Consider the following 25037-nt stretch of genomic DNA (forward strand, 5'->3'; position numbering starts at 1 on the left):
GGGTCCTCGTCGTTGGTAAAAGGACGCCCACGCGTTCCCATCTGCAATCCGTGACGCTCAATTATTCAAAATTGTCTCCGAGTTTCTGGGACGATTAACGCCGGAACTTGCCAGGGGGGAATTCTTATCTGCTGGCTGCAGCCACCATTTTAATTCCGCGCGCTCGTCGAGAATCGCGGGGTATTTTCGACTTCCGGGCACGGGGAATTCTTGTCGGTAAATTGCAGCAGTTTAACTATCTCGATCGACGCCGGATTCCGTCGAATTCTGCCCCAGCGAATCTGGCAACGAGTGGTTACACCGTACAATGGCGGCCATATGCAATTCATCGTTTCGAAAATAATTGTATTAAATACAGAGACTCAACAAAATCACATTGACTGTCATGTTACCCATTTACTGAGGAGCTAAAACGATTAATTATCAAAATCAGATGTTGAACAGAACAAATCTAGATAGGACTCTTGAATTTTAACGATTCTGTGAAAATAAGTTTAATAAGAAATTATGGGTATGCTGGTTTCGTGGACAATTTGAGAGGTTTGGAGTCTGGCAGTCAACGTGTTAATGTGAGTGACTTAGAAGGGCGTGGTTAAAATTAATTTTTTTCGAATCTTTCTGAATGACCAACAACGTTGCGTATGAAATTTTGCAGAGCACGAGATGAGATAGCAGGATTTAACAGAAAGAATCCAGTCTCCCCCCCAGTACACGCTATTCCTTTTATCGCGTCAAACTTTTCCTACCCTTGAAAACTATGAATACAGAAGCAGAGAGCAGCGGCCACGGGACAGAGGATGACTGCTTCCGGTCGTCTGCCCGTATCGATTGCTCCGCCAAAGGGAAACTGTTCGAGAGGTCTCCATTTTGGTCTCTGTTTTAAAAATTTTAATACAAGACCAGACCTTGAAGGAGGATACGCTTGAAAATTCCAAAACACAACGATAGTGTAAATAAAACAGATATTGCATTTGTTCCTCTGTTTAAATTGCCCCATTTTTTAGTCGCCATAAATTTCAAATAAAACTGGTAACGAAATTGAAATATACAGGGTGTTCAGCCACCCCTGGGAAAAATTCTAATGGGGGATTCTAGAGGCCAAAATGAGACGAAAATCAAGAATACCAATTTGTTGATTGAGACTTCGTTAAAAAGTTATTAACGTTTGAAGTTCCGCCCGTACTGAATTTTTTTCTAGAAAATGAGTAGGATTTCGGGGGTAGGTCTATTCGCCAAAAATTGTTGTAATTGACCCCTGCAAACGAAAATAATTTTTCCAGAACGATTTGAAATTTTTTTTTTCGCCGAAAAATTTAGGCCCTGTCGATTTTTCTTAAAAATTAGTTTTTCATTTTTGATCATTTTATGTGGCGTCCTACAGAAAAGTTGTGTAATACTTTTTTGTAGGTACCCATGAGCTCTACTTCAGAAAAAAGTTTCATTGAAATATATTCACTATCGTAGGAGTTATGACTGTTTGAATATGGGACCATTTTTAATGGAGTCTTTCTCATTTTAGGGGGTCAAGGAACAACTTTTCGAATATTTTTAGAATTTCTACATATTCTACACTAAAATACGCGTCGTTTGCTTTTTTAAACATTAAAATTGTCCAATCCGTTCAAAAGTTATGACGTTTTAAAGATTTGCATGGAATTTCAGTGAAACATATCAATGGTATGGTCAGACATGAAAGTTTCGGTAATGAATTTTTTTCTCGAAACTGCGTAGGATTTCGAGGGTATGTCTGTTCACCAAAAATGATTGTAATTGCCCACTGTAACTGAATATAATTTTTTTAGTATGATTTGAAATTTTCTAATTTCGTCTAAAAATTTCAGTACCGTCAGATGGCCAAACACCCTGTAATATTCAAAGGGTTGACTTAAAAATCGACATCTGAAGGCGTTCACAATATTGAAAATCGGTTCATATACGTCAAACGAAATTTACAGTTTTTTAAGGGAGGAAGAATCGTGCGTTTGAAGTCTCTGAACAGATGAAAGCTACAGTGTAAACTCTTCTATTGTCCTTTTCCACGCGTGACCGAAAATGAGACACGACCCAGTTTCTGTGATCGTCCTGTACAACCCTTTGTCCCGCGAACGTTTCCGTTACTCGGTATGCAATTCCGTGACACTATAGTCGAGTTTGCGTCAAGAGGAACCGGCTGGCGCAATAAACCTCTCGATTCGATGTCGCGTTACGTTCTTTCCCAGGTAAAATACGGAAGCAATATGCGCGGGAATTTAGCGTCTGCACGCTCCCCCGGGCCGACTGCAATTCTTCGAGACGCCACGGGCCATTGTTGACGGAAAATTCGAAATTGAAAAACATTCGTTAACGCCGAATCGGCAAATACTTTATTAACACTAGATTTACGGGCACTGATAGCACGTATATTTATCGATACCTTTCGCGTCGACGATTACCTTAAAATACGATCTTTCTTTTAATTAGAATATGTATTCATGCCAATGCATGATTACTCTGAAAGTTATTAAGTTACTAACTGCGTCACGACATCGTTTATAAACCAGTCAAAACCCCTACAAGTGTACAAATTGGTTACTTTAAACGCAGCGTAATATTAAATATGATAAAAAGTCATATTCCGTGTTGGACGATTACTCGATTGTTTCCTTTCTATGTACCATCTAGATATTTAAGAAATCACTTTCTATTTTACTCTGAAAGTTACCGCACAATGTTTGGATCTCAGAATTGTGTAAATAGAACGATTATTAATGCAAATTTTGTACACACTAAAACTGATTTAATTTAACAATCATTAAGAAAGTCTAAAATTATCCTTGCAACATATTGTAAATTAATATATGTAGTTCCTTGCATATTACATCTCTGTACTAAAGGGTTTAATTCCGTTAATACATGAATAAATATAACATCCTCCGTTCGTTGCCTCGTCGAGGATACTTTGAGCAACGAGAGAAATTTCTTTGCAAGCTACAGAGTTGCAAATTGGATTTAGTTTAGGGGTCTAATTCGCTACACGCTTTCGAAATACTTCCTCCTGAGTATTAGACAGCCAACGATTAGGGTCACGGAGATATCTCGTCATAAGCGTTAAACGAACGACATCAGGGTCACGCAATATCTTCTCATAAGCATTAAACGAACGACACCGAGATATCTCGTTGCTAGCGAAGGGGTTAAGACACATCGGTCTTAGAATGTCTTTCAAATATTAAATCGTCCGTATCTCGAGAACGGAGCGTGCTGGGAGACCATTTTTGCGTATAACCTTATCTTTTATGGCTGTTCGAGCCATCAAATTTTTATCGTTTTCGATGGGGTACTAATAGTAGGTTTTTTTTTTGGAAACTGCCAACCATATCGATTTTTCGTTTGATATGTTTTTATATTATCCTATGTTAACGTCGTAAAGTATCGAACGAGATTTATTTCGAAACCGATGATCCCTAGATTTTATGCAATTTTCGCGAGAGCTATTTTTTCCACCCACGGTGGATAAAAATGTATAAATTGAGGATTATTTCTTTTTAATTAAGGTTCCATTCAAACGAGCGTCGCGCCAGCGAAAATAGTGCTGGCTGATTGCAGGTCGACGATTCTCGAAATTAAATCCTATTCCGACGACGAAAAATTGTACTCGTGAAGTATAGAATTAGATCCTTTTTCGACGATCTGCAAAACCGTGAAACGTTGAGAGCTTTCGTAAATTCTGAAATATAGAGTCGATTCCCGAACGAATTCTAATGCGGTGGAATATACGGCGGGTCGCAGATAAAATAATCTTCGTACCCAAGATATATGTCGTTTGACTGTCGTCCGCATATTACTACAATTCACTTCCTTCCGATATATATCTACTTTTCAAACTCATTTTTCTTTCGAACCACTTTCTTCCGCGTTAATTTAAATTGTGGCTGATTTAATATTCCTTTTACGCCAAATGGATTTTGTAGGAACGCTCTTACGACCTTCCATTATTATCATTACTGATGCAAGAGGATAAAAATTGTTACACACGAACCGACGTGTAATATCGAATGAAAAATTCAGAGGTTTCGCATCAAAACGGTTAAAATTTACTCGAGCCATTTTCCAGAAAAATGCGTTCGCAGAAAGTTACGGCACGTTGAAACGGTGCTTGAAATATTAATAATTTGCCTCCGTTTCGCAAGAATACCACTCTTCCTTCTCGCTCCGCCTACTTTCGAGCCACTCGTAACTTTCGAATACGTTATTCTGCAAAATTGTGCGGTTCGGATTAACGAAACTCGTTGTAAATTTCACGTTATGTAGTCCCAGTACTGCCTCGGTTTAAAGTTTCAACGATGTCCCCTCGGATTCCACAACGCGCGATCAAACGTACCGAAATAAAAAATTTAATAACAATACGACTTCGTTGCACCAGTGCTCCACGCAAATTTTAATATTAAATAAAATGTGACAAATACAGGCTCCCTTCCAATCAGTATACTCTGGGAAAAATTTTAATGGGGGATTTTAGAGGCCAAAATAAGACGAAAATCAAGAATACCAATTTCTTGATGGAGGCTTCGTTATAAAGTTATTAACAATTAAATTCAAAAATTTCAAATCTTCCTGGAAAAATTATTTTCGGTTGCGGGGGCCAATTACAATCATTTTTGGTCATTAGATATACCCTCGAAATCCTACTCACTTTTGAGAAAAAAATTCGAGAAGGTGTGAAATTTTTCGACAAAATTAAAAAATTTCAAATCGTTCTGAAAAAATTATATTTAGTTGCAGGGGTCAATTACAATCATTTTTGGTCATTAGACATACCCTCGAATTCCTACCCACTTTCGAGAAAAAAAATTCGAGGTGTGAAATTTTTCGACGGAAAAAAAAAATTTCAAATCGTTTTGGAAAAATTATTTTCGATTGTGGGGGTCAATTACAATCATTTTTGGTCATTAGACATACCCTCGAATTCCTACCCACTTTCGAGAAAAAAATTCGAAAAGGTGTGAAATTTTTCGACGGAAAAAAAAATTTCAAATCGTTTTGGAAAAATTATTTTCGGTTGCGGGGGTTAATTAGAATCATTTTTGGTCATTAGGGATACCCCCGAAATCCTACCCACTTTCGAGAAAAAAATTCGAAAAGGTGTGAAATTTTTCGACGGAAAAAAAAATTTCAAATCGTTTTGGAAAAATTATTTTCGGTTGCGGGGGTTAATTAGAATCATTTTTGGTCATTAGACATACCCTCGAATTCCTACCCACTTTCGAGAAAAAAATTCGAAAAGGTGTGAAATTTTTCGACGGAAAAAAAAAATTTCAAATCGTTTTCGAAAAATTATTTTCGGTTGCGGGGGTTAATTAGAATCATTTTTGGTCATTAGATATACCCCCGAAATCCTACGCACTTTCGAGAAAAAAATTCGAAAAGGTGTGAAATTTTTCGACGGAAAAAAAAAATTTCAAATCGTTTTGGAAAAATTATTTTCGGTTGCGGGGGTTAATTAGAATCATTTTTGGACATTAGACATACCCCCGAAATCCTACCCACTTTCGAGAAAAAAATTCGAGAAGGTGTGAAATTTTTCGACGGAAAAAAAAATTTCAAATCGTTTTGGAAAAATTATTTTCGGTTGCGGGGGTTAATTAGAATCATTTTTGGTCATTAGACATACCCCCGAAATCCTACCCACTTTCGAGAAAAAAATTCGAGAAGGTGTGAAATTTTTCGACGGAAAAAAAAAATTTCAAATCGTTTTGGAAAAATTATTTTCGGTTACGGGGGTCAATTACAATCATTTTTGGTGAATAGACATACCCCCGAAATCCTACCCACTTTCGAGAAAAAAATTCAGTAGGGGCGGAACTTTAAACGTTAATAACTTTTTAACGAAGCTTCAATCAACAAATTAGTATTCTTGATTTTCGTCCTATTTTGGCCTCTAGAGTCTACCATTACAATTTTTCCCAGGGTTCGCCGTCCACCCTGTATATTTGACTATATTGCTGTTACATTAACACTAGATTTACGGAAACCATCAATTTGAAGGACGTCAGATTCTATATTTAAAATTGCAGAACGCATAAATATTATTTTTTAACAACATATGTCGAGTTTGATCGATGCAATGGCATGAATACATATTCTAATTAAAAGAAAAATCGTATTTTAAGGTAATCGTCAATATGAGAGGTATCAATAAATATATGTGCGATCAATACCCGTAAATCTAGTGTTAAATGTTGCAATTTTCTCGCGTCTAAACGTTATCTTATCAATTTAACAGTGTAAGGAAAGGAACTCTTCCACGGAGATTCGAAATCTTGAAACGCAGTAGCGAACCTCTCGCAAATTCTATCGTGTAACCCGACGTCGGAATAGCGAGGCGACGACGACGACGCCTCGTGAAATATTCAAACAAAAATGAAGCCGGGTCTTAGCATCATGTTAATGGAATTACCGAAGTTCATGAACGGGCTTCCGTACACCGTTCGTTCGCGAAACTTACATTATTAACTTCCGTGTAAATTAGTCGTAGTGTTCTACACAATTTCTACGCAGCGTCGTGCAAACGACGTTGTTTGAGAATGCCAACTTTTTAGGAAAAGCAGAATTTTTTATACACGTTCAAAGACTTTTGGGAACAATTGTTATTCAATCGTCGAGCGTTGGAAACGTTTTAACGGACGTGTCTGGTTACGTAATTGCTCGCAGCGCCACGCGGCGGAGATGTGGCGCGTCGTATCCGAGATTCGTACGTAATTTACGCGAAAGAAGATTTATGTTGAGGCGAATTGCTGGTCGCTGGAAAGATCTCGACGTTTCCGTTGGACGTGTCTGAAAACTGCGCGGGAAAATTGGAATTTGAAGTTCCGGCAAATAAGAAAATATTTGCCACTCGCTGGGAGTCTCCTTCGATATTCCAGAGTCGAACACGAAACTAAATTTTGTCTATGACTTTGCATCTGTATGACAGTATCATCGATTGGCGAGGTTCTCCCGACGAGAACGAGTCCAAACAAGGCCATAGTTCGAAGAGGAATATTTTCAAAATTCCTGTTTTACGCTTGAAAAAACTAATTTGAACATGGTCGTGTTTGTACTCGTTTTCATCGGGGGAACCTCACCTATTCGTTGATGGTAATTTCACGAAGATGAATCGTTACTTGAATCCGGGGTAAGTAATTTGTGTATCTTACCAGTCGAAGAAGTTCCACAGGCACGTGAACATGATGGCGGCACGTCTCGTACATTGAACTCACTAGTCACAGGTTGATTCACTCGCGGCGATAATCACGCGATCCCAGGACTGTCATCGGTTACATTTTCATATTAATATACGCGTCGAGCACGCATCCACGAATTTCGTCCCTGTTTCTCTCGAGGCTTTCTCATTGTGTACGCGACACACGATCTTCCGGACGAGCAGGGACCCCGCCATTTCATTTTCAAGCACTTTGTTTTCGGAACGAGACGATCGATCGTCCCATCAAGCTTGTTTATTACAGTCTTTTAAAAGCATCACGATATCACTGATAAATCGACCAGAAAGATCGGTATTTTCCATGACGCTCTCATTTAAAAAAATTCTCCAATCGAGAACGTGTCCTAATATTTTCTACAAATTTGTTAAACATTCTAATTTTAATAAATCGAACCACCGAGCTTGAGGAAACTTTACATCCTCTCGACATGCAAAAATGGAGTCGATGGCGTCACACGAGGCTCGTATTTTTAATAAAAACTGTCACAAATATTTCTCAAAGCGTACACTTTAAATATATTGATGAATCGTTTCTATCAGAGAAAATTCGTCGGTCTTCGAGTGAGCGTTTCCCTCAAACTGATACTCGTGACTGTAGCCCATGGAATTCGAAGATATTCGATCAGAGGGACAAGGTAGCTCCTTTGATACTATCTATTAAAGCATTTCGACCGAGAATCTGATCCACGTCGATACGATATGTGCGACTCAAAATTAGAACTAGAATCCACGGACAAAGGATCGTAGTTGCTCCCTGTACAATGGCCCACCCGCGCAACAAAGGGAATTGCTACGTCAGAATGTTCGTGAAAATGGATCTTCCTTTCCCTTTTTGCGCCAAGACGTGTCTGTCGACCCTTTGAAATCGCGAAATTTAATTACAAAAGTTTCTACGTTCGCGCGATTCCTTCGATTTTCTACGCCCGCGACGGCCCAAACATTTTCGAGAAATAAATTGAAAATGTGGAATATTTGGAAAATGTAAATACTAGACGGCTAATAGGAAGACTCGATGAAATATACGCAGAGAAATTAATCGATACGATGCTTCGTTTCCGATCGGACGCGTCTGACCATCGCTTCTGTTTTCTACTTCGATTCGAGTTTCTTCCATTCTATCGTTCATACTAATCGATTCTAAATATTTCCAGTAATATTTACTACAAATAAACCCACAGTAGTGCAAACAAATACAAACATTTTATTATATCAGTCGCTAGTGTCGAGTGACAGAAATTCAAGTAGAAATATCTGATATTGGTCGGACATAATCTTCGAGTCGACATTTCCCGAGATTCTAAAGTTGCTGACGAACGAATTGAAAATATTTTCATCCAATATTGTTCTGCACTTACTATATAACGCGTTAGAAAAGGAAATTTCAATTGAACTAAATAAAATAAATAACTGTCCAACTTGAGAAACTGATTAAATTTGATATTTAAGTTTCTACGTTGTATTTATCGAGTATACGCTTCTGTAGTGTAGTCGGAAGTATAGTAGTCTACAAATAATGATAATAGAAAGACCCGAAACAGCTAGGAAAATTTCAAACAGTCGTTCCGTTGAAAATAGAGCAACAGTTCCCGCGCAACGAACGCTAATGAGTTTTTCGCGAGACGAGCGCGGTAAATGTTTGCGGGAATTATGGTGTCTTCGAACAAGGCGCGCGTTATACGGGGTCGCGTGTACCGCCCCCGCGTCGAGCTATTTTTTGCGCTGGCAATTTGTCAACTAATTCGAACGCGGAATTGCAAATTAGCCGCGGTCCCGGAAATATCGGCCTTTTCTCCGCCCCCGGGAATGCGTAATCCCGCGCTAACGTAAACAGACGGAAGAAAATTGCATACGCAATTCCGTTGCTACGGGATCTTCATTAGCTTTTCACGACTTCGCGTTACATTTTCGCGACGCCAGGCGTTCTCTATTTTTTTTTTTGTTTTTCGCGGGAAAAGGGGTGAATTACATCGCGAGACTCGCCTCTACGCGTATAAACGATTTAAAAGTCTGACGTTCCCGGATCAAACTTCCGGTGGATATTTTCCCGCGTTCGCGGGGAGAAAAATAATTTCTTTGCTCAGAGAGATTCAGATTGTGAAACGATATTTGGTAAAAACACGCAGCTCGAACAAAACACCGAGGGGGATGAGAGGGTTGTCATTGTCATTCGGTGCTTTGAATACTGGATATGGATTCCGAAAATTCCCTGTCGTTCGAACGAGGGTGAAACCTCCGTTTAGATACCAGCTCTCCATTTTATAAATCCATTATTTCGTGCATTGAAATATTTAAGGGTTGGCGTTTGAAAGTGTCTTGCTTGTCAAAGAATCTTTTAATATCGAAATATCGAAATCTCATTGTCATTCGGTGCTTTGAATACTGGATATGGATTCCGAAAATTCCCTGTCGTTCGAACGAGGGTGAAACCTCCGTTTAGATACCAGCTCTCCATTTTATAAATCCATTATTTCGTGCATTGAAATATTTAAGGGTTGGCGTTTGAAAGTGTCTTGCTTGTCAAAGGATCTTTTAATATCGAAACTAGCATTTAGAAAATCGTTTAAAATATGTTTAGTTATAACAGTTGGGGGGATCGAAGTCATCGAGGATTCGTTGTGAACGCATTTCTGGCTGCATCCCCTTGAACGTCGCGTAACAGCTGTTAGGCGCGCGAAAATCTACTGTTCGACGTAACCTACAATACGCGGGCACGCGACAATGCGCGTAACCTACAATGGGAGAACAATGGGGAACGAAAAGAGAGTCGAGACAAGGTCAGCGGCGTAACGCGGACATCTCTAACGCCCCTCTTTCTCCTTTTTTAATTCGTAGAGCGAGGGGGAGGGAGAGGGGTCGTTCACCGCCTCCGATTAGCGTTTACTTCTGTGTGGGTTCGTTCAACGAACCGAGGGGGCGAGGGAACAGGAGGGTCGGGGGTGGGGGGAGGGCTATAGGAACCGATTCAATATTTGCGAAGCCTGGATGAAGTTGTGGCGCGGGAACAATGGGGCGTTTTGATCGCTCGCCGAATCGGAGCAAGACTGCCGTCGCGTTTTATTCCCGATGTTTACCGATTTTAATTGCTCCGCGCGTCCAGTAATTTTTAAACGGTAGCCGGGAATTCCTTCCCGTAGGATTATTCCGCCTCCCGATCGCGTCGTTCAGCGACTCTCAACGCGGACCGAACATCTTGGAGACGATCTTGCAAGATAATTAAATAATCTTAAATAGCAAACTCGCGATAGATAGATTGTATTGACAGCGAACAAACTGTACAATTATAATGGAAACATCGACGAAATTCGTTTCTAAAATTCGTAATTGGACCACCGGGGATGGAAAAGGCTGAGGGCTACTGGCATAATGGATACTCGACTTTTAAGGATTAGAGAATTCTTTTCAACGATACCAGCGACGTTTCTGAATTTTTTAACGTTGACCACGCGTTCCGGGGTTCGTCGAACCGCGAGAGCGAAGGGATCCTCGAAGATATAATATTTATCTTCCGCGCGAGTGAGAAGAAGCGTCGTTAGTATTATTCGTTTTCGCGAACGAAGGCAATTTTAAGCCCCCCCTTGGGCGCTGAGATCATTTTTACCGTGCCTGGTATATCGACGAGGAGAATCCACCCCTTTAATAAAAAACTATTTCCATCGTCTGTGCTGTATCTCGACAATATTTGCGATTAAATATCCCTACTAGTTCTTTCTATTTTCAAGAAGTTTTATATTAGCAAAGAGTCCTGAATTCTTTATTTGCTTATGCAAGAAGTGGGGGATATATGTGTTTTTGGAAGACGTACGGAGGAGAGTGGTAGAATCTGGGAATGGTGGCGCGTTAAGGGAATCTCGAAACTCCAAAGAGTCTTAAGAACCGCAAGAACAGACGCCCTAGAGGTGCTCGAGACCAAAAACACCTTGGAGAAACTTGGAGTCGGTCGCAAGATCAACGAAACCATCGTGATCCTCAAGGTTTGCGAGGACATCGCGTCGTTCAAGGGCCCCGGGAACTTCGAGGAATGCCAAGATTAGAGAAGATGCCGAGTAATCCTCCAACTTTACCAGCTGGTCGATCGAAGGTCCCCGAGACTCGAGGATCTATTTTTAGAACGCCTATTACGAGACATAACGAACAAACTATTCGTTGTTTCGCTCGTTATCTCCCCGCGACTGAATATTTCAACCTTTCATTTTCGTGATATCCTCCACGTAGGCCTTGACCTTCCCTCTACTCCATAAATACGGAATATAGATCGAGTCTATCGCTCTGAGAGATTTCTGATCTCTCGTATTTACAAAGCTTGGTGATTCCTGCGTTCCCCAAGGAGTCGTCGACAGTCTTTTCCCAGTCTCGTTAGCGATAAACCACCCGCGAGCAGAACGTGCATCGCCCGTACACGCAAACTAATCTATAAACGTTTACCTTTGTGTTCAAACAGCGCACTCCTTGCCCCCTGTTTTTCGCACAGCCGCCCTCTCGGCGGTCTTCCAACCCCTCGACCGCAGAGAGGAAACCTCTCGCTTTGTGTACCTTTTACCGAGGAACTATTCCCGGGACCGGTATCCAAATTCCCAACGCGCGTTGTTTCGTAGATATTCCGCTGTATTTTAACGCGTCCAAACTGTTTCGGCGCGGGCCAACCCCTGCAAAGCTTTTAATCAAAGTTCCCGGGCGAAACCGTTTTCTTCGACCCCGCTTTCCAGGGAAACTGTTGCAACTTTCGATCGTTCCCTTCGCGCTGCCTTTTCCAACTGACGATACTTGGTGCTCGGAAATTCAGCTACCCTCGTGCGCAACAAATATTTTTCGAAGTTCACGAGACTATCGATAACTGTTTCGCGTATAATTGTACAATTTTTTTTATTGATGTAAAAATACATACATTATACGATCTTCTATTAGTTTGGATCGATCAAAGCTGATGGCGAATAATTATACGATTCTTTTTATTGCATCCTGTGGCTGATGTTAAAATACACGATCTTCTAGCTCAAAAATTAAATAGAAGCGTAAATAAACGCATCCACGTAGTTTGGATCAATCAAAGCTGTTTGGTGTATAATTGTACGATTCTTTTTATTGCATCGTGTGGCTGATGTAAAAACACACGATCTTCTAGCTCAAAAATTAAATAGAAGCGTAAATAAACACATCCACATAGTTTGGATTGATTAAAGCTGTTTGGTGTATAATTGTACGATTCTTTTTATTGCATCCTGTGGCTGATGTAAAAATACATGATCTTCTAATTCAAAAATTGAAATAGAAGCGTAAATAAACACATCCACGTAGTTTGGATCAATCAAAGCTGTTTGGTATATAATTGTACGATTCTTTTTATTGCATCGTGTGGCTGATGTAAAAATACATGATCTTATAGTTTCAAAAAATTAAATAGAAGCGTAAATAAACGCGTTCACGTAGTTTGGATCAATCAAAGCTGTTTGGTGTATAATTGTACGATTCTTTTTATTGCATCGTGTGGCTGATGTAAAAATACATGATCTTATAGTTTCAAAAAATTAAATAGAAGCGTAAATAAACGCGTTCACGTAGTTTGGATCAATCAAAGCTGTTTGGTGTATAATTGTACGATTCTTTTTATTGCATCGTGTGGCTGATGTTAAAACACACGATCTTCTAGTTCAAAAATGAAATAGAAGCGTAAATAAACGCGTTCACGTAGTTTGGATCAATCAAAGCTGTTTGGTGTATAATTGTACGATTCTTTTTATTGCATCCAGTGGCTGATATAAAAATACATGATCTTCTAGTTCAAAAATTGAAATACAAGCGTAAATAAACAAGTCCACTTAGTTTGGATCAATCAAAGCTGTTTGACGAATAATTGTACGATTCTTTTTATTGCATCGTGTGACTGATGTAAAAACACACGATCTTCTAGCTCAAAAATTAAATAGAAGCGTAAATAAACGCGTCCACGTAGTTTGGATCGATCAAAGCTTGATCTATAGCTGTCATCGTCGTTTCAGAATCGACGAGATTCCAACAAAGAAAGTCGAATACGATTTTCCAGTCGATTGTTCATCGATTCGCGTTTGGTGCGTTATCTACGTGACCCAGGGTGGTGGGAAAAATCGCGCCTCGCGAATCCTGGACACTTCCGGTCACGTGGTCGTCGAAACATCGCAGCGACAGGAAAACAAAGCGGATATGTTGACTGTGAAGCGTCGGATTAGCCCGATTTCGCGTGCGCGAAAAAAAAGGGGGAAAAACGAGAAAAATGGAAAAAGAAAGAACGTAATTGAACGTCGAAAGGGCGAGAGGCGACAGAACGAGCGAGAAAAAAAAAAGTGGGCCGGGAAGAGCGCCGGGGAATAATTCTCCGGGCGAGGCAACGGAAAAGAGAAAAAGGGTTTGTATTTGCGTTTATCCCGTACGGGCACGCTTCCTGCATTGTTAAATTCCCCCTGCGGCTATATGCGCTTTTTAACCCCCTTTTCGGCGAAATCCGTTTCGGATCGCGGCCGACGAAAAACGCTTCGACTTTTTACGCGACCCTCGCCCGCTTCCAGGACCCGTGTTTTACAAGGCTATTGGCTTTTACCCGTTAACGCTTCCACCGCGCACCGGAATCGTTGCATATTTATTATTAATACGAGAATGGATCGCGAAAATATGGTAAATATTTTTTAATTTCCATCCGTAACAAAAACAGTACCTCGATTCCAATATCATTTTCCAACTTCGAGCGGAGGTATAGTTGATCACAGGAAATTGTACGGAATCGAATCGAACCATTGTTAGATTTTAAAAGTAAATTTTATTCGCGATTTAATTTCGAATAATTCGTCAAACGTGTACTGTTTAATTTTGTTTAAATTCGTATAATGGCCACGGAAAAGAATAGATTACGAATACCTCGTAAATGTGTTGATTTTAATATACAGGGTGTTCTAGAGGCCAAAATAAGACGAAAATCAAGTATATCAATTTCTTGACTGAGGTTTCGTTAAAAAGTTATTAAAAAATTTCAAATCGATCTGGAAAAATTATTTTCGGTTGCAGGGGTCGATTACAATCATTTTTTATGAATAAACATACCCCCGAAATCCTGCGCATTTTCGAGAAAAAAATTCGGTACTGGCGGGATTCTAAGCGTTAATAACTTTTTAACGAAGCTTCAATCAACGAATTAGTATTCTTGATTTTCGCCCTATTTTGACCTCTAGAATCTCCCATTACAATTTTCCCCTGTATAAGACTTGATGACGAGTAGCCTCATCATTATAAAACTTGACATCAAGAACTTATAACGAGTTAGACCAGCCATTGTACAGCAAAGGGTTGAGGAATACAAATTTTTGCCTCGTACGTAAACTACCCTTCACATTTATACTCATTTGTAAATCAGACAGCAGCTAGTATCAGAGTGAATACAAACATTTTTATACGTCAATCGTGAATACAATTTCCTCTGCACCCTCTGAAATAAGATAATGTAAAATGGCGTGAAACTTCCCAAAAATTTTACGACCCATTGGACAATTGTCCAGTATTTAAGGGTGGCTCGAGTTCCAGATTCTGTCAAATCGATCCTCCGGTGGCAAAATTCTCGTAGCCAGTTTAAGGGTGACTTTCGGGGGTTTCTAACGAGGGGATACAATATTTCTGGGTAATTCGAAATCCGCGGTGTCGTTTCCCGGACGAGATAGAACAGCCGTTGATCCGCGGATTTCCATATCAGGGGTGACGTTGCTCTGTGCATTCGGGCACGAGTGACGCGTGTCATCAGCGGTCGTCGACGACGCTTTGAGAGGGAATTAGCCGGCGGAAAGATAAATAACGAAAGGGGAAACGCGACGGGCGACGAAGAAATTATCGTTTAATCGCGACCGTGTCCGTAAATAACGAGGTCGCTGGTTCGCCGGGCGTTTTATTATCAGCTGTCGCCATTGCGTTTCTCTGCATACTTAACGTCCAGGAAACGGTCGACACTCTTTGTCCAGGTCGCGCCAAGTCGCCAGGAAAAATGCCTTTCGGACCAAATTACCTACTGTGTTTCTCTTTTTCTTTTTAGAGTGTGCATTACTTTGTTTGCTCAAAGGGTAATTAGAGAGGATGAGACTGGAAATTTACGTGGCGCGAAACTTTTCGTTGCTAGATCCGAGCTACTTACGACGGAACATGGCGTCCATTCTGACCAGTGCACGGTGAATTATTAGTTTACTTGATTCGAATTTAAAATCTTGTACTCTATTAGTTATTCTGGAAACACGAAAGTTTCGATTATCCTTTTCGAACGAGACCCTTGTCCACTTTATTAGAACGATTCTTTTAGGTATTCTAATCTTTGAAACATAATAAGGTATCGAAATAGTCCAAAATTATTTTTGTATCTCAATGGTCAATGTACAGTTTTAAGGCTTCTAAGTCTTATCGACGTTTCACGCGCGATCTAAGCTGGAAAGCTAGTTGGAAATAGCCGAAACGTCGATAATACTTGGGTGTACTGATCTCCATTTGCGAAAACCTCTTGACCCCTTAACCTCTCGCGACCTCCTTCGGGCAATTACTATGTTTACGCATACACGTCCCAACGAGGTGGATTTTGGAAAGTTTTTCGAAACAATGTCCCTAAATTCAGACGGATAATTAGTTTTCGCGGCCTCCGGGGTTCGTTCCGCGACGTGGCCTCGAGGAACATACGTCAAAACGAACTTCAGACTTCGCGGGAAACTTAAAATTAACACCAGGACGGAAATTCGACGTAAGAACTTCGTTTCCAGGTACGAAACACGTATTCGTAGAGTACATAGAGGAAACGACAAAGAGATTCATTATTACAATTATTAACTGCAAGTTAATTGGAAAATAAATAGATCAACCTACCCTTAATATTACGAAATTGCACGAATAACCAGAAGCCAGAATTTTTAATTACTTCAGGAGTATCTGAAAGGTTTTATGGAGATTTTAGATTACGCTGGAAGTGGGTTCGAGGAAGTTTTAATTAACGTTATTTGCCAGAGAAACTCCTCTAACCTTTCCGCCGATCCCTCGATACTTTCAAGGGTCAGGTTAAAAAACTATGCGTCTAAAAAATGCAATTTAACTTGCACGCGACTTTATTTTGATACGACCTGTACGCCAACGCGAAACCGTTGACCCCGGAATGCCGGAAGTGCAGGAAAATTTGCCGCGAGAACCGAAAGTATCGAATACTTTTTCGAAAGCAGTCGACTCTAGGAGAACATAAATAAGTTCGCGCCGAATTAACAAGGAAGAGCAAACTTGCCTTCGCAATTTGCTGTTTATTCATCGCGTTCGTCTTCGAAGTACTGGAAATTACCCAGAAAACCTCGAGTTTCATTCACGACGATGAGAGGGAAGGAGAGAAACACATAGCAGTCAAAGTTTCCTCGAGCATAACCGACGAGGAAAGGACTCGAGCTGTCCCTGCCCGATTTTAACGCGCTTTCGCTGAGCAAATGGTCCCCATTGCTATGTGTAGAACGTTAGGCGTAGACGCTCGATAATTTTGGATGTACAGGGTAACGCAGAAACATCTAACCCCCCGACTTAGGGCAATCTATCCGAATAAAAATTTGACGAGGAACTTTAACGTAGTGGTTTCGAGCAGAAACATCATTGTTACGACGCGAGAGGTGCTCCAAACGATAGAATCAATCCCGGAATCGATAAAAATACTTCAACAGTTCGTCGACACAGATGGATACCAGCTTGTTGTTTTACGATATTGGCATTATACTAGATCGACGAAGTCTTTTTTGAAGGTTGACGAATAAAATGATCTCTATGTGGAGAAGAAACACCAAATTTTAATCGCCTTGTACAGGCACTCCAGTCGCGAACAGAGTCTCCTTCTCAAAGCGAGAAGATCCATCAAAAAGTCAAGGTCGCCACTCGCTGTAATTGCCTCGCCCGCCATTGAAGTCGTCCCGTTAACTATAGCGGACAACAATACGATCCTCAAACTTCTTTCTCTGTGGATTCTACCCACCGATATCCGGAGTTTTGACATTTTTTCAACTGCACGTGCATCTTATCCGATCGAGAAAAAGTTCAAAAGGCGATTTTAAACGCTGAGGAGACTCTGTTTCGCAATAATAAGCGTCGAGAAATTCGGTAAAATCTGTTCGCGGAGTGGCAAAAAGGAGAAAACTTTGAAAGATGATTTTAGACGCTGAAAAGACTCTCTTTTGCAATTATAAACGTCGAGAATATTCCGTTTGTAGAGCGGGGAAAAAGGAGAAAAGTGGGCAGAGTGCACCAATGGTGGACGAAGTAACTATTGCACGGGGTCACTCGCCTCGAAGGAGCTCCGAGAAAATTTATAACGCGATATCCTTCAATTTTTGATGAAGCGTCGCGGAATCGTGTGGCCATATCGAGTGCCATAAATTTCATCGTAGCTTCTCCGGAGGTGGGTGACCCCGTGCAACGTTGACCACCATTGCTGACCCTGCGTCCATCTTCGTCCGCGTGCGCAGGTGTTAGGCGAATTGCCGCGTTTTAAGCGAATTTTACGAGCTTGTTTTCCGAGCATCGTGTACAAGGTTACCAAACAAATTCGAACCTACTTCTTGGGCGATCTATTTTAATTTTTGATATTTAGAATACGGAAAAGATGAACTGGACGTACAAACGTAGACAATAGAATATTATTCTATCTTTGTACACAGTTACTTAAGATGCTCGAAACCTTACCAGACTTTAATACACTTATTTGCAAATTTCCAAGGAACAGTCCGAAGTTTCGGGATTGTCTACGCGACTAAAATAGCCACGAAACTCTCTCGACAGTCTTGAATATTTTCAAAGTTCTTAACTGTCTCGAAAATATTCCGGAAAGAGACACACAACCCGTCGGGAAGTTTCGAGCACTCTTCAATCTTTAAAATAAATGAACCATCCCCTCCTGCATGCGGTAACGTTTCGCTCGATTTATCGCGTCTCCATACTAATAAAGCATCAGGGAAGTATGATTCGAGACGAGAGTTACAATTTAAATTTGCATACTTCGCCGCTTGTAAATTCTTAACTTCGCGAATCTCCTCGACGGAACGAAAATTTGCATAAGTCGACGGTTTTCTATGGTCAGAGATGTCCTCTCGACGTTTCATCGAATTACAATGTTAAAATTACGCGGAAAAATTGAGCGTGAAATTATTTATCGATCTTCGATGATCACGTTCTGCGAAATGGGATTGGAAATGGCCACGTGCCCGACAGGAATTCAAGTCTGGATCAAACAACGACTTCCTGCATAATTCCCAACCATCTCGACTTCAAAGGGTCGTTCGAGCTTCTCTAACTAAAAAGGAAGATTCTATACGCTCTCGAAGGGTTTGGAGCCTGGCTTTCGGGGTGAATTATCCTCCCACGATGAAAGAAATATCACTGGCTACGCACTGGGCAACTAATACCCTCGTCTAGACCGCAATTTTTCGACCGTTCTTTGAAAATTTTCGTTAAAGAAGGGTATTTTGCCCTGAGAGTATTGAAAACGATAGCCTCGGAATCCTAAGACGAGCACAGAGGTTACAGATTGCAGCAGACTACAAGCCAACGGTTTGCCCAAGGATATCCTTTAACAGACCACTCGAAACTGACTTAAGTAGATCGCTACGGTTAGCGTTACACCATACCGTGCACGCGAAACGCAAGAAATTACTCCGGGCGATGTTCACTCGGACATAGCAACGAGATTAAGCCTGCAGGTTGGCCAACAGTAGTTTCGACTGTCCAGGAATTCAAGATCAAGCAGAGAATGTTTGATACGTACACGTGAAACAAAGGTGTTCCAGAGGGGGTGAAACCTATAGATTGCTCTCGACCGCCGCTAATGATTCAAGGTTAGAACAGATCTTTCCCCTGTACAAGAACTCGCGAGCGTCGCTTAGAAAATAGCCACCTCTGGTCGTCGAACCACCCTCGACAAGGGATAACAAACCACTGGAAAGAGACTTTCGATAGCGATGTTTGTTCCACGAAACTATACGTACACTCGGAGGCGGCGTCTCGAGGCTGGTCGAGATCGCCGCGATCACTCCCCCTCCCCCCCTCGGAAAAAAGAACGTTCACCGTGCTCGATGCGGAAGGGTCGTCGCCCGCCGGGGTTGTCAGACCTTCCGTTAATTATCAAAAACACCAATCGATCTGGGTCCGCCAGAAAACTCGACTCGAAACTCCTCGGGACGAACTTTTCGAATCGACCTGTTCGCGTCACCGTTCGCACTTCCCAGGCCGTGGATCGCGAGACATCGAGGGGGATGCTCGATCACGCGTAACGAATCGGAATTGGGGGTTGGAGGAAAGCACGGAAACGCGACGAAAGTCCACGGAAAAGTCGCGAGAAAGAGGCTCGTACTGTGGCGCGAAGAAAGGCCTGGGCTGGTGGCCGGCTCGTAACGCGGCGACGGCACAACTGGCATGCGCCTTTTCCACCCTCCTCTTTCACCCTGTCGGATCGCAACCCCTCGCCCCTCCACACCGAAAACCCCCCGACGGTTTCCCGCGTCTCCGTCGTGCCGACTGCTGCCCTCGTTCGCCCTCGCTTCGGACAACCTGGCCCTGCCCCTCCGCCCTCCTCGGTGCATCCCATCCCCTACAACCCCCCCACTAAATTCTCGACGGCGCATTGTCCTTACGACGAGCTACGTTCTGCTCCGCGATACTTCTTTCCTCGCTGGCGATATTCTTCCGAACCCCCTCTAATTTACTTTTCCGAGATATTCCTACCACGGCGGAGGTTTTCTAACGATTAAAGTACGACATATTCCTGAGGGGATGCAGCAGTATTTATGAATGGATGACATTGACGGAGATCGTAAGGATAGCTTTGTTTGGAAACGTCGATTTTTGAAGATTCTTAGAGCAAAAACCAGTACTAGGCTCTTGTTTAGTTTAAATAATATTGGTGAGATAGTGAGTGGATGCATATGACGTAAAGTAATATTTACATTTAAATATGTATACTTGGATAGTTTAGATAGTGATCGAAGGGGTAGCTTTGTTTGGAAGCATCGATTTTGAGGATTCTTAGAGCAAAGACCAGCGCTAGGCTCTTGTTTAGTTTAAATAATATTGGTGAGATAGTGAGTGGATGCATATGACGTAAAGTAATATTTACATTTAAAAATGTGTACTTGGATAGTTTAGATAGTGATCGAAGGGGTAGCTTTGTTTGGAAACGTCGATTTTTGAGGATTCTTAGAGCAAAGTCCAGCGCTAGGCTCTTGTTTAGTTTAAATAATATTGGTGAGATAGTGAGTGGATGCATATGACGTAAAGTAATATTTACATTTAAAAATGTGTACTTGGATAGTTTAGATAGTGATCGAAGGGGTAGCTATGTTTGGAAACGTCGATTTTTGAGGATTCTTAGAGCAAAAACCAGCACTAGGCTCTTGTTTAGTTTAAATAATATTGGTGAGATAGTGAGTGGATGCATATGACGTAAAGTAATATTTACATTTAAAAATGTGTACTTGGATAGTTTAGATAGTGATCGAAGGGGTAGTTTTGTTTGGAAACGTCGATTTTTGAGGATTCTTAGAGCAAAGACTACTTCTATGTAGTTCTTAATTATTCTCAATAATATTGGTCAAATATCGAGTACCAAAGAAATTTTTTTAAATAATTAACACACAACCTAGACCAATATTTACATTTAAAAATTTACACTTGAGTGATTCTTCAAGTAAGAATCATCCCTACGAGGTTCTTACTTATTCTCAATAATATTGGTCAAATATCGAGTACCAAAGAAATTTTTTTAAATAATTAATACACAACCTAGAGCAATATTTACATTTATAAATGTACACTTCTGTGATTCTTCAAGTAAGAACCATCCCTACGAGGTTCTTACTTATTCTCAATAATGTTGGTCAAATATCGAGTATCAAAGAAATTTTTTTAAATAATTAACACACAACCTAGATCAATATTTACATTTATAAATGTACACTTCTGTGATTCTTCAAGTAAAAACCATCCCTACGAGGTTCTTACTTATTCTCAATAATACTGGTCAAAGATCGAGTACCAAAGAAATTTGTTTAAATAATTAACACACAACCTAGAGCAATATTTACATTTATAAATGTACACTTCTGTGATTCTTCAAGTAAGAACCATCCCTACGAGGTTCTTACTTATTCTCAATAATATTGGTCAAATATCGAGTACCAAAGAAATTTTTTTAAATAATTAACACACAACCTAGATCAATATTTACATTTATAAATGTACACTTCTGTGATTCTTCAAGTAAGAACCATCCCTACGAGGTTCTTACTTATTCTCAATAATACTGGTCGAAGATCGAGTACCAAAGAAATTTTTTTAAATAATTAACACACGACCTAGAGCAATATTTACATTTATAAACGTGAAGTTTAATGATATTAAACCAATATACTTTCGAAACTATGCATCGAATTAGTTAAAAATACAACGGGGATCATTCTTCTCGTATAATTCAAGACTTGGGTATAAGTTTGAAAATTTGGAGCAGGGGACGTGGCTGGTTCTGACACGTACCTCCGCTGTACCCAGGTGTTTTGCATAGATTGTAATAATCTACGCGTCAGACGCCAACTTAATCTTACTGTGCAAGTAACTACTGGATAAATTGTTCTACGGCACTTTACGCGATGAGTCTGGCTGACGTCTGTCGTTTACGCGCTACGCGAAGCCGGAGTTCAGAGTTCGCATATCGGGGATGCTTTGGAAATTGCTCCTGGATAAATATCGTCGACTCGATCGTCGGGGATTTTTGAAAATTCTTGCAGATAGCTGAATATCAGAGTTCGAGAATGCTTGGAAACGCGTTGAATTGTCAAAACAAACAAAATTTGAAATTCCATACGCTTAAATGTCATCTAATAAAGAGTTCAGGCGGGGAAGAAACGTTCAACAATTTTATTTTTCGTTGTTTAGAATCGAACGTCTGTCGCAAACGGATTCTGATTGCCACTGGTATTCCCCTTTGAGGGCGCGTCGTCTGTGACGAAATTCCCAGCCCATAGTCGGCATAAGATCGGTCGAGGATCTTCGAGGAACATCTTGTATCCTACGACGTGAAAAGGGGGAAATCAAATAGAGTCTACAATGCGCGTTTTCAATACTTCGATTCGATATGTACGTACATAGAGTACGTATGTACGCGAGGGTCCGCTACAAAGGCAGAAACCCTGCGTTACAATTTTAGAATGGAATCGCGGAGTATCGGTGTTCCCGGTATCTTCCCGTTCAATTTCATAACCGTGGAGTCGCCTTTGTCCCAATAAATTTCGAAAAATACGGGGCAACGGTGACATTGATTCGCGTTTCTTTTTTGGTAACGAAAGGAAAAAGATCACGCGCCAGGTAAATCTCGTTTACCAGCACGAGATTATGAAACTGTAACAACGTGAAACCAATTGAAAGTTTCGACGGCGTCCCCGCGGCGACTTAAAAATTAAGTGCAAAAGCGACCGAGAAACTGTATTCGCGTGCATTTTGCTTCGCGTTCGCGTAGACTAAAGTAATACAAATTCAGAAGCGTAGAATGCACCGCTAAATATAATTCACGAAGACATTTAGTGAAAATACGACCGCACCAAATGCGAATATCCATTTTCGTGTGTCGCGTTTCATCAGTTCTTGTGAATAATCTGACAGTTTAAAGTTGCATGGATTCTTTCCACAAATAAACTCCTATTTTATCTTCGAAACTGACGGCCATTTAGTACGCGAAGACGTAGTCGGAGCCAGAAATACGACACACGAATGATTATTGGATAAGAACTTTTCCTTGACTGGTTCATCTAAAATTGGCGACGAACATGATCGAACAAAATCACTAAATAAACTCCAAACGATTTAAACGAACCTAGAGAACTAAGCAGATCGGTAATTAAAATGTCTGATATCTACAACGTGTCTAAAACAAGGAGGAATATTAATTTTCTTGATACGTGCTTCAGGGGTTGAATAAGATATAACGTGACGTCGAAATTACTTTATCAACGAGGTCAAACGTACATTAAATCTGACATTTTGGTCCGTCTGAAATCGATCCGAGAATCGTATCTTACAATCGTCCTCTCCATTTATATTAACCCATACAATTTTAATATCCGCCACGAACATCGGAATACAAATTTGCTGGACCCATTCGACGAGATTATTCCGACCTCGAATAACATTTTATTTCCAAATCACTCGACTACGTGTCGCGGAGAACGAACGTTTCTGAATTATCAATGAATTTTAAAATCTTCGCGCGTTTAAATCCAAATTCGATTCATTCGCAAACAAGGTTCCCCAAATAAAAGAAAACGATTTAATTTTAATGGGGGATTCAAGAAGCTAAAATAAGACGAAAATCGAGAATACCAATTTATTGATGGAGGCTTCGTTAAAAAGTTATTAACGTTTAGAGTTCCGCCACTACTGAATTTTTTTCTCGAAAATGCGCAGGATTTCGGGGGTATATCTATTCATAAAAAATGGTTGTAATTGACCCCTGTAACCGAAAATAATTTTTCCAGAACGATTTGAAATTTTTTTTTTTCGTCGAAAAATTTCACACCTTCTCGAATTTTTTTCTAGAAAATGGGTAGGATTTCGGGGGTATGTGTAATAACCAAAAATAATTGTAATTAACCCCTGTAACTAAATATAATTTTTCCAGAACGATTTGAAATTTCTTAATTTCGTCTAAAAATTTCAGTATATATTCGAATTTTTTTCTTGAAACTGCGTAGGATTTCGGGGTTATGTGTAATGACCAAAAATGATTGTAATTAACCCCTGTAACTAAATATAATTTTTTTTGTTTGATTTGAAATTTTTTAATTTCGTCTAAAAATTTCAGTATCTACTCGAATTTTTTTCTTGAAAGTGCGTAGGATTTCGGGGTTATGTGTAATGACCAAAAATGATTGTAATTAACCCCTGTAACTAAATATAATTTTTCCAAAACGATTTGAAATTTTTTTTTTCCATCGAAAAATCTCACACCTTCTCGAATTTTTTTCTAGAAAATGGATAGGATTTCGGGGGTATGTGTAATTACCAAAAATGATTGTAATTAACCCCTGTAACTAAATATAATTTTTCCAGAACGATTTGAAATTTTTTTTTTTCGTCTAAAAATATCAGTATCTACTCGAATTTTTTTCTCGAAAGTGCGTAAGATTTCGGGGGTGTGTGTAATGACCAAAAAGGATTGTAATTAATCCTTGTAACCAAATATAATTTTTCTAGTATGATTTGAAATTTTTTAATTTCGTCTAAAAATTTCAATATCTACTCGAATTTTTTTCTAGAAAATGGGTAGGATTTCGGGGGTATGTGTAATGACCAAAAAGGATTGTAATTAATCCTTGTAACCAAATATAATTTTTCTAGTATGATTTGAAATTTTTTAATTTCGTCTAAAAATTTCAATATCTACTCGAATTTTTTTCTCGAAAATGGGTAGAATTTCGAGGGTATGTCTATTCATAAAAAATGGTTGTAATTGATCCCCACAACCGAAAATAATTTTTCCAGAACGATTTGAAATTTTTGAGTTTAATTGTTATAGCTTTTTAACGAAGCCTCAGTCAAGAAATTGGTATTCTAGATTTTCGTCTTATTTTGGCATCTAGAATCCCCCATTAAAATTTTTCCCGGGGGTGGCCGAACCGAATCGAGATTCCATGAGTCCCGGTGAAAGGAGAGACGCATCAAACAGTTGCGATCCGACGAATTAATCACGGCTCTCGGGGGCGGAAGAAAAAGAGCGCAAAACTCGTTTCGACGTTCCACGGCTCTC

At 40.1% G+C, this 25037-nt stretch overlaps 1 protein-coding gene across 9 annotated transcripts in view; it reads right to left on the reverse strand.

Annotated features, from left to right (window-relative positions):
- Positions 1 to 25037, reverse strand: part of LOC143344276 (uncharacterized) — a 174024-nt gene that overhangs the window by 110804 nt on the left and 38183 nt on the right. The window contains exons 1-2 of one of the 9 annotated variants that reach the window (XM_076770208.1): positions 19231 to 19637; positions 7176 to 7594 (exon numbers count right to left, since the gene is read on the reverse strand). The exons of 7 other annotated variants lie outside the window; for them this stretch is intronic. In XM_076770208.1, coding sequence (XP_076626323.1) covers positions 7176 to 7207 — 32 coding nt within the window. In that variant the 5' untranslated portion in view covers positions 7208 to 7594; positions 19231 to 19637. Of the gene's footprint in view, positions 1 to 7175; positions 7595 to 19010; positions 19194 to 19230; positions 19638 to 25037 lie in introns of those variants that run through there. One more of the 9 variants, XM_076770216.1, reaches the window with a different exon arrangement.

The sequence above is a fragment of the Colletes latitarsis genome, chromosome 1 (assembly GCF_051014445.1).
Source record: "Colletes latitarsis isolate SP2378_abdomen chromosome 1, iyColLati1, whole genome shotgun sequence".
Lineage (NCBI taxonomy): Eukaryota > Metazoa > Arthropoda > Insecta > Hymenoptera > Colletidae > Colletes > Colletes latitarsis.